The sequence below is a fragment of the Castor canadensis genome, chromosome 17 (assembly GCF_047511655.1).
Source record: "Castor canadensis chromosome 17, mCasCan1.hap1v2, whole genome shotgun sequence".
In the NCBI taxonomy this organism is placed as follows: domain Eukaryota; kingdom Metazoa; phylum Chordata; class Mammalia; order Rodentia; family Castoridae; genus Castor; species Castor canadensis.
Genome location: NC_133402.1, coordinates 8,826,350 through 8,836,530, shown reverse-complemented (window position 1 = coordinate 8,836,530; position 10,181 = coordinate 8,826,350). Strand labels below are relative to the sequence as shown.

Below are 10,181 nucleotides of genomic sequence, written 5' to 3'. Positions count from 1 at the left end.
GAGGGTTTGCTGGGGTCTAATTTGTGCTCCCTATAAGACCGAGCTGTTGCTAGCTGTCTTTTTAAATACTTAGAAATCTGTCTCCTGAGAACAAAGGTATTATTCTATATCACGTCAATACCTGGAGGATCGCGGTTCGAGGCCAGTCTGAGCAAGTAGTTCTTAAGACCCCCCCATATCCAAAATAACCAGAGCAAAATGGACTGGAGGTGTGGCTCCAGCTGTAGAGAGCCTGCTTTGCAAGCGGAAGCTTTGAGTTCAAATGTCAATCTCACCAAAAAAAAGTAGCATTGTAACGTTGACGTAATACTGTTAGCTAGTCGGTATACAATCTATATTCAGATTTTATCAGTTTTCCAAATGAGCTGCCCCTCTCCTGAATTCAATCAAATCACAGTACCCTTGTTAGATCTCTTGTCTCCTTTTTAATGTTCTTTTCTCACATTGATAATTTTTGATGAGTCCAGGCCAGCTGTCTTAAAATATATCCCGTACTATCTCTCCTAATAAGGTGCAGGTTAACTATTCTTTTCTTTTTGCAGAACACACCTGGATGTGTGCTGGCACATAACATCAGCATGTCCCATTACTGAGAATGTCAAATTGGTCACTTGGTGAGGGTGATGTCTGCCCAGTGCCTCCAGTGAGTGGGACCCTGGGGTGAAACACGGGGAGCCTATGAGTATCCTTTATCCACCCTTCTGCCCTAGGCTTCTGCCTCATTGCCTGAACCAGTTATGTTGCAATTGCACACGGTGGCTTTTTCCCCAATCCTATCATTATGTACTATTTCTACAATTATTAGCGGGCATTCCTGTTAAAGAACTTACTTTCTCCTCTTTTTTTTTTCCCCCTTTGGAGAATCACTATGGACTCTTGGATTGTTTTAAACAGTTATGTTTTATAATAAATTATTCTTCCTGCTCTTCCCCCCACCTCCCAGTTTGTCCAGTGAAGCCTTTTCTACCCCACTCATGTATGCTTTCAGCACTTGCTCACCTTCTGGGAGCCTTTCCCTGCCTTCTGACATAGGAAGCTCTTCCAGGCTCTCCAGCTGTCTTTGCTGTTGCCTTCAGTGGGGAACGGTGGTCAGTCTGGGTGCTGTGTGTGCTTACTGCTCTGGAGCGCCATTGCTTGCAGGTTTGGCACAAATCGTACCTGCCCCAGGCACTAAGGACATAGGAAACGTCACTTACTAAACAGTGATAGACCAGTTGCCTGTTGCTATTGCTGGTTGTAGCGTTTTGTTGAACACTTACTGCTTTCCAGCTACTTTACGTAAGCTTTTATGTGAATGTCTTAATGCATGCCCTTTGGTCTTGTCTTCTGGGTCCCGCTGTCTCCATTTTTGGATGAGGGGACTGAGGTTGAAGATAATTAAAACTGTCTACTTAGGTCACATGACTGGCAGCAGGGTGTGTGTGTTTAGATTGACCCTGTGCTCAGTGACAAGAGATCATTAATAACGTCATTGCAGCGTGATGAATGTTTACAGAAGAGGTCCAGGGTGGGCTGAGTGTGGAGGCACACGCCAGTGATCCCAGCTTTTGGGGGAGGAGGGGTTCAGAGGCAGGAAGTTTGAGAGTTGGAGGCCAGCCTGGGCAAAGTTAGCAAGACCCTATCTTGAAAATTAAAACAAAAAGGAAGGAAGGAAAAAGGCACTAGATTCAGTCCCTAATACTGAAAAAAAAAAAAAGGACTGGGGTGATGGGGCATAGGAAGCACATGGGGAGCCCCATCTCAGCTGGAGCCTAAAGACAGTGGGAAATGGAGGTGCTGAGTCAGACAGGGTGGGAGTGGGTGGTGTTTCTTGTTGAACAAGCAGCATCAGCAAGACCTGGAGGGCAAAGGGGTCCACCTGCCAGCCAGGAAGAAGGTGAGAAGGCCTGGTTACTTGCCCATGGTCATAGACCCAGGAACCGAAGCCAGGATTCCAACCAAATCTGACACAGGACATGGAATCCTGAATGAGGAACAGCATGCAAATTATTCTTTTACTGAAGAGAGAGAGGCTCAGAGAGGTTACACCACTTGCCCAGGTCACACAGCCAGCAGGCTCTACTGTAACACTTCTGATCCCAGGGTCTTTTTCCCCTCTGCCACACTGCAGAGGCCTGAGACGGACCACTTACTGATGTACCTCAAGACAGTCCCTGGCAGGTGCCCCCCAGCTGCTGTCAGCAGAGATGCCACGTTCCATCTTTCTCCTGTGCTTAGGATGCAGGGTTCCTTCCCACACAGCACTCAGGGAGTCCTTTGCACAGTGGCAGAGAAGAAATGCCTGTTGTTTTTCAACCTTTCTCTCCTTCCTCACTCCCTGTCAGGCTGTAAGCTTGAAAGACTGGATTCATATTTTTAAAGAATTTCTTCCCTTTGTCAAATCCCATGAAATGGGAGTGACCCACAACATAAACTGCAGACTGCAGTTAATCAATGAGGGGCCAGGTGTGGTGGTACATGCCTGTAATCCCAGCTTCTTTGGAAGTAGAGATAGGAGGATCATGGTCTGAGGCCAGCCTGGGCAAAATTGCAAGACCCTATTCAAAAAAACAAACTAAGGCAAAAATGGTTCAAGTGGTAGAGTGCCTGCCTAGCAAGCCCAAGGTCCTGAGTTCAAAGCCCAGTACTGCAGTAGTAATAATTGTACCATTATTGGTTGTACCATTGTCACACATGAACCACACTAGTGCAAGACGTTGATAAGAGAAACTGAGGAGATGGGAATTCTCTGAAGCTTCTGCTCAATTTCCTGTGTACTCCAAAAACAAAGCCTATTAATTTTTAAAGTGTTTATACTTCTGAGCTTATTAAAGCTTACATCTGTGCTCAGAGTTTTAGGACATAGGAGCACACCTCCTCTAGCAGGACTTCTCAACCCGACCACGCGCTGTAGTGACTAGGGAGTCTTCTAAATCCTTGGCCTACTCTGGAGGTGGAGGTGGGAAAATTGCTGTCCAAGGCAAACCCCAGACAAAAGCTTGAGACCCTATTTGAAAAATAAAAACTAAAGCAAAAAAGGGCTGAGGCTGTGGCTCAGGGGGTTGAACGCCTGCCTTGCAAGCATGAGGCACTAAGTTCCATCTCCAGTACTGCCAAGAAAAATCATGTCCCTGGGTCCTCCTCCCCCATCCCGTGGGATGGAGTCTAGACATGTTCAAAACCCTTGAGGGTTTTTAGTGATGGCAGGGAAGGGAGAGGGTAGATTTGACAGGTTTACAGCTAGTGTCTGGCGTGAGACCCATGTGCAAGTCCCGATCCCAGCTCTTGTGAGCTAAATAGCATTGGACAAATCCCTCCCTGTCCCTAAGCCTTAGTTTGTTCATCTGTGAAACAGGGAGAATCAAAGTGTTTACCTCCTGAGGTTCCGAAGGATGGAATAATGCATGCAAGGGACCAAGACTCAGCTTCCAGAGAGTTATGGATCCAAGACACAGTTGTGGGTAGGTAAATTTAGGGTTGTAGGTCTTCCTTACTTACGGAGGGGAGAAAATGAAGCTAAGATGGAGAGAGTGGCATTACAATAGGTCAGTGGATGCAATGAGACCAGAACGTGGGTCAGGCAGGTTAAAATGTTAGCTGCTGATTCTGCATTACAGGGTCTGTTTTGAACAGGTTCACGTGGCCAAGGAGCCTCAGGTTCAAGATGTGCAGAAGGTGCATGCAGTTCTAGATTCCACCACCAGGTGGAGGTCTTCCCCCAGCTATGATCAACGTTACCCAGCAAGCAAATCAGGCTTAGGAGACCATTTGTACCCCATTCCTCCAGGCATCAGACACCTTGTGTCCCCTCTCAGCGTGTTCTTCTGTCCTCTGACTTCTTGAGCGTATAGAATAGAGCTGCAAAAACCTTAAAAATCTCCTGTCTGCTGATTTGGTTCTGGGTGTCTTTCTGGTTTGGTTTCAGTGACTTTCCTGTTTCTTTGCCTGCCTGGTGATTTTTTTAAAATTTGGTTCCAGACCTTGTGAGTTTTTGTCTCATTGGGTGCTGACATTTTTCATAATCTTATTAATAGTTGTGACTTTAAGGACAAAGGTAATTTTCTTGGAAATATTTGCATCTTTGGGGACTTGCTCTTAAGATTTGTCAGGTAGAACCAGAGTGGTATGATTCTAGAGTTAATTCTGCCCTAACAGTGAAGCAGTGCATCTCTGACTGGATGCTGAGTGAATCACAAAGTGTTCTGTGGTTGGTGGGATCAGGACCTGTTCCCAGACCCATGGGAGCTCTGGGATTGTTCCCTTAAGCCTTTTGGGCGGTTCGTTCCTCAACTGGATCGTTTGCTCACAGCCATGCTCTGATCAGTGCTGGACTGAAGACTGAGGGGACCCTGTATGCATCTCCAGGGTTCTGTCTGTGTGGTTCTGTCTTGATGCTCTGTCCCTCAGTCTCCAGCCACCCTGGTGTCCACTGTCCCAGCTTAACTCAAGAAGGTCACTGGACCCTCCATGTGCCATGACCTGGAAACTTCCTCCAGGCAGTCAGCTGGGAAGTCACAGGACTCACCTTGTCTGTTTGCCGCCTCACGGGGTCACTGTGGCCCCATAGTCAGTGTCTTGAAAACCATTGCTTTGTGTATTGGGGGTATTTGTGAGTAGTGCCACATTGCAAGCACATCCTTTTTTTTTTTTTTGGCAGTACTGGGGTTTAAACTAAGAGTCTCACGATTGCTAGGCATATGTGATACCACCTGAGCCACTCCACTTTTTGGCTTTACTTTGTTTTCATTAGGGTCTCCAGCTTTTGCCTGGGCCGGCCTAGGACTGAAATCCTCCTACCTCTGCTTCCAGAGTAGCTGGGATTACTGGTGTTTACAACCATGCCTGGCCCTAAATTTGTCTTTTACTCAATCTTGATCAGAAATGAAAGTCCTACTGGGTTTTTATTTATGTGAACACAAACACACACACATCTGTATATATGTGCATTATACAATATTGTAGCATGTGGCACATTTATGTATTATAAAATATTCATTTGCTCTTTATGTTGTTTGAGGAATAAAATTTAGAATTAAAAAATGATGCATAAAAAAGAAAATAAAAAATAAAAGAATAAAAATGATGCATGAATATTTCATGTATCATATATTACATATAACATATTACATGTACATATGACATACAATGTCTATAAATTGCATTGGAAGATTTTGTCCCACCCTCTCACAACCGTTCACTAGCCAGCTGCTCCTGAGTGGCCGCTGCCCACACAGGCTCACCAAGGTCACACATCTCCTCTGTCTGTGTTCCCAGCATCCTCTCCTGCCTGACCGCACACTAGGCCCAGAAATGCGCGCACACACGCACACACACACACACACACACACACACACACACACAGAGTTCACTCCCTCACAATCATGCACACAGTCACAGTCTCTCGCTCACTGTCACACTCACACACAAATGTGTGTGTGCTCACACACTCAGATGCTCACACACCTGGAGTCTGACTTCCCTCACTCACTGATTCTCTCACACGCACACTCACCTGGCGACGTGACAACACACTGGTACTGTCCCATCCCTCCTCCACTCCTTCCCGGCCGCCAGTCCGAGTTTGGAATCGGTAATACCTCGTCCCGGTTTGAGATGCACAGTGTACAACACAGCACACTGGAGGGTCCCCGCCTGCTCTGCTCTCCCCACACAGGACCCCAGCACTGCCCAACCTCGGTTCTTCCAATGCTGCTTAGGCCTCTGAAAGCCAACGCCATCCTCCACACTGATGTCACCCACCAGACACGTTAGGACGCTGCCTGTCTCTGCACTTGGGGGAGTCTGGCCTCCTCAGTCACCCGTCCAACTGCAAGATGACTGCATCAGCACCTGTAGATTTTCTCCTCCTCCTCCCCACTATTTTTTTGGCTTTTTGAAATAGGGTCTGTCTGTATAGCCCAGGCTGGTCTCAAACTCGTGATCCTCCAGCCTTGGCCTCCTGAATGCTGGGATTACAGGAGTGTACCACCACACCTGAAAGTCTAAGACTGAAAACAGTCTGCTGGAGATGGATGGAGTCTCTAAGCAGCGGTGTTCCTAGAGCATCTACCAGGAGTACATAATTTTTTCAACACCTTCTCCCTTTATACAACATTACTTTTAGTTTTAAGTTTGAATTTTTAAGACAACATAAATACATTTTGGTTTTGAAGGTATTGTCTGAATTCAGCAAAAGAAACAGAAATGTTCCCCTTCCAAATACAAACACTCCACCTCGCATGGTACTCCCTGCTTCTCTGTTTGACCCTGGCATAAAGTCTTATCTTTCCTTATAGCAGGGAAAAATGCACATAGGTTATGCACACATACACAAATACGTATGTGCATGTAAACCAGCTTGTTAAAAGTGTCTGTTATGGGGCTTGGGTGTGGCTTACATGGTAGAGCACTTAACCTAGCAAGTGGGAGGCCCTGAGTTCAACGCCAAGTACCACAAGAAATGTGTGTGCAAAAATCAGACATCAAAACTGAAATTAAGTCTTTGCTTCAAAAAGCCCCACCTTGCTTAGGAAAATCAAGCCAGAGCCCCAAATGGCTAAATCGGATAGCTTCTTTGTTGCCTCAGTTTCTCTTTGTGGGCCAGACTTCCAGTGTGGTTCTTTTCCACACAACTCCCCAAGTCACTCAAGCAAGTGACCTGAAGGCCAGACAAGCATGGGCCTGAAGCCTGCAGCCTGCAGAGCAATCCTCCCTGGAAGTCACCATAGAGTCACCTTTGCCCCTTGGGCTGTTCTAGACTTCTGCCCACCCCAGCAGTCTTGCACTGTCATGGCGGGGAGGTCCTAGGGAGCCTCTTTGTGGTCTAGCTGTTTATGCCTGACACCCCACACACACCTGCAGCACCCAGGCTTGGCCAAGTCAGACAGGAGCGGCCACAGCTGAGTGGGGTCCTCCGTGTCTTGTCTGCTTCCTGCATCCCCTCGGGCCTGGGGGAAATGGAGGCACTTTTTGAGCCCAGCTTCTGCTTTCGAGATCGCTGACATTTATGCATGTTCTCGTGAGCACAATGCTGAGCGCTGCTCCGTGGTCTAGGTGACCATTTTGATGTCATCTTGGGGACAAAGAAGGAAACAACTAAGTGACTAAATTGACACATAGCTGATGGAGTTCACTGCATTAAATTTTCTCCCATGGGCCGAGTTACTATAGACTTAAGGAGTTCTTATAGAAGGACAGATATGATGCATTTCTTGCGTCCCCAAATCTGTGGATTGAGAAAGTCATGTTGGCTTGGTTGACTGGTGTGTGTGTGATGCTGGATCTAACTGGGCCTTGCACACCCCATGCAAGCACTCTGTCACTGAGCTCCGCCCCAGCCCCGTAACTAATTTTGATTTGGGCAAAAAATATGGCCCTAGTTGGCCTGAAAGTAAGCAAAGGCCAGGCTCAAAGTCTCTCTCCTCACGCTTTGTGACACCGGTGCTGAGTCACAGAGGCTCTGTCTGCCCCTAACAAAAGCCCTCTCCCCTGTCCTGGGGATGCCTTTGCCCCTGGAGGCAGAGTTTTGCCCATGTGGGGTTGATGAGGAAGGATGGAGTTTCTTGGAACTTCTCAGACCGCCAGCTACTGTGGCCCCAGGAAAGGGTGCAGCCTGAGCGTGCTGCCCCCTGCCGAGCAGGCTCCCACGATCCAGGAGTGCTACCAGCCCTATCACCTGCCGGGGGTACCGCTACCTCAACGCGTGGAGGCCCAGCCTCTTCTACAAGATCTCCACCACCCAGACCTGTCCCGATGAGTGTCGCGCCAGCCGGCGCCCGCCCACCATCCTGCCAGCGCTGCGCTCTGCGCTCTTCTGTCGCTACAGCCACCACGACTGGGACCAGTCCAGCCACCTGCAGATCCGGGGCGCCGAGGCTGCACGGCTGTGGGCCAGCAGGCTGACCGGGGACTCCATGCATCTAATGCAGGACAAGGAGCAACTCACTCAGCAGATGCAGGAGGGGACCTCCCGGAACCTGGGTCAGAGGCTGTCAGACATCGGGCTTCTGGAAGGCTGAGCTGTGCTACGAGCTTGAGAGGCTCATGTCGGAGTACAGTAGCTTGGACACCATCAAGAGACGACTGTTGTGTGCGGCCGACGAGGTGAACGCTCCCCTGCAGGTGAGGGGGCCGGGCGGAGAGGGTGGCCAGCCACCAACTGCCAACACCACCTGCTTTAACTGAAGGTCAAGGTGACAGGCACCATGCAGGTCGGTTGGAGCTGTATCTTCCTACAGGATCATGTTTTTTGGGGCAAAAATATAATCTCAGGCAAATCAGGATAATCTCAGCCAAATGGCTTTGCCCAGACTGAATCCTTGTTCTTTCTCCTCCTCCTCCCCTTCCTTCTCCTTTCTTCTTCCTTTCTTCTTCTTCTTCTTCTTCTTCTTCTTCTTCTTCTTCTTCTTCTTCTTCTTCTTCTTCTTCTTCTTCTTCCTCCTCCTCCTCCTCCTCCACCTCCTCCTCCTTCTTCTTCCCTCCTCCTCTTCTTCTTCCTCCTCCTTCTTCTTCCTCCTCCTCCTTCTTCTTCCTCCTCCCTTCTTCTTCCTCCTCCTCCTTCTTCTTCTTCCTCCTCCTCCTCCTTTCTTCTTCTTCTTCTTCTTCTTCTTCTTCCTCCTCCTCCTCCTTTTCTTCTTCTTCTTCTTCTACTTCTTCTTCTTCCTCTGCCTCCTCCTCCTCACTCCTCCTCCTCCTCCTCCTCCTTTTCTTCTTCTACTTCTTCTTCCTCTGCCTCCTCCTCCTCACTCCTCCTCCTCCTTCTTCTTCTTCCCTCTTCATCCTTCTTCTTCCTCCTCCTCCTCCTTTCTTCTTCTTCTTCCCCTTCCTCTTCCTTCTCCTCCTGCTCCTCCTCCTTCTTCTTCCCTCCTCACCCTTTTATCTTCTTCCTCTCCTCCTTTTCTTTCTTCTTCTTCTTCTCCTTTCTCTTCCTCCTCCTCCTCCTTCTGCTCCTCCTCCTCCTTCTCCTTCTTCCCTCCTCCTCCTTCTTCCTCCTCCTCCTCCTTCTTTCTTCTTCTCTTCTTCTTCTTCCTCCTCCTCATTCCTCCTCCTCCTTTCTTCTTCCCTCCTCATCATTCTTCTTCCTCCTCCTCCTCCTTTCTTCTTCTTCTTCTTCTCCTTTCTCTTCCTCCTCTTCCTTCCTCCTCCTCCTTCTTTCTTCTTCTTCTTCTTCCTCTCTTTCTCTTCCTCCTCCCTCCTCCTCCTTCTCCCTCTTCTTCTTCTTCCTCCCTCCTCCTCCTTCTTCTTACCTTCTTCTTCCTCCTCCTTCTTTCTTCTTCTTCTCTTCTTCTTCTTCTTCTTCTTCTTCTTCTTCTTTCTTCCTCTTCCTCCTCCTCCTCCTCCTTCTTCTTCCTCCTCCTCCCTCCTCCTCCTTCTTCTTCCCTCCTTCTTCTTCTTCCTCCTCCTCCTCCTTTCTTCTTCTTCTTCTTCTTCCTCCTCCTCCTCCTCCTTTTCTTCTTCTTCTACTTCTTCCTCTGTCTCCTCCTCCTCACTCCTCCTCCTCCTCCTTCTTCTTCCCTCTTCATCCTTCTTCTTCCTCCTCCTCCTCCTTTCTTCTTCTTCTTCCCCTTCCTCTTCCTCCTCCTCCTGCTCCTCCTCCTCCTTCTTCCCTCCTCATCCTTTTATCTTCTTCCTCCTCCTCCTTTCTTCTTCTTCTTCTTCTCCTTTCTCTTCCTCCTCCTCCTCCTTCTGCTCCTCCTCCTCCTCCTCCTTCTTCCCTCCGCCTCCTCCTCCTTCTTCCTCCTCCTCCTCCTCATTCTTCTTCCTCCTCCTCCTCCTCCTCCTTCTTTCTTCTTCTCTTCTTCTTCTTCCTCCTCATTCCTCCTCCTCCTTCTTCTTCCCTCCTCATCATTCTTCTTCCTCCTCCTCCTCCTTTCTTCTTCTTCTTCTTCTCCTTTCTCTTCCTCCTCTTCCTTCCTCCTCCTCCTTCTCCTTTCTTCTTCTTCTTCTTCCTCCTCCTTCTCTTCCTCTTCCCTCCTCCTCCTTCTCCCTCTTCTTCTTCTTCCTCCCTCCTCCTCCTTCTTCTTACCTTCTTCTTCCTCCTCCTTCTTTCTTCTTCTTCTTCTTCTTCTTCTTCTTCTTCTTCTTCTTCTTCTTCTTCTTCTTCTTCTTCCTCCTCCTCCTCCTCCTTTCTTCTTCTTCTTCTTCCTCCTCCTCCTCCTTCTTCTTCCTCCTTCTCCTCCTTTCTTCTTCTTCTTCTTCCTCCT

The 10,181-nt window shown here is 48.4% G+C and overlaps 1 protein-coding gene across 1 annotated transcript in view; it reads left to right on the top strand.

Moving 5' to 3' along the window:
- Positions 1 to 5,010: 5,010 nt before the first annotated feature.
- The window catches only part of Tekt5 (tektin 5), a 46,577-nt gene continuing 41,406 nt past the window's right edge, over positions 5,011 to 10,181 (top strand). The window contains 3 exon segments of the mRNA XM_074059876.1: positions 5,011 to 7,660; positions 7,662 to 7,979; positions 7,981 to 8,100. Coding sequence (XP_073915977.1) covers positions 7,532 to 7,660; positions 7,662 to 7,979; positions 7,981 to 8,100 — 567 coding nt within the window. The 5' untranslated portion in view covers positions 5,011 to 7,531.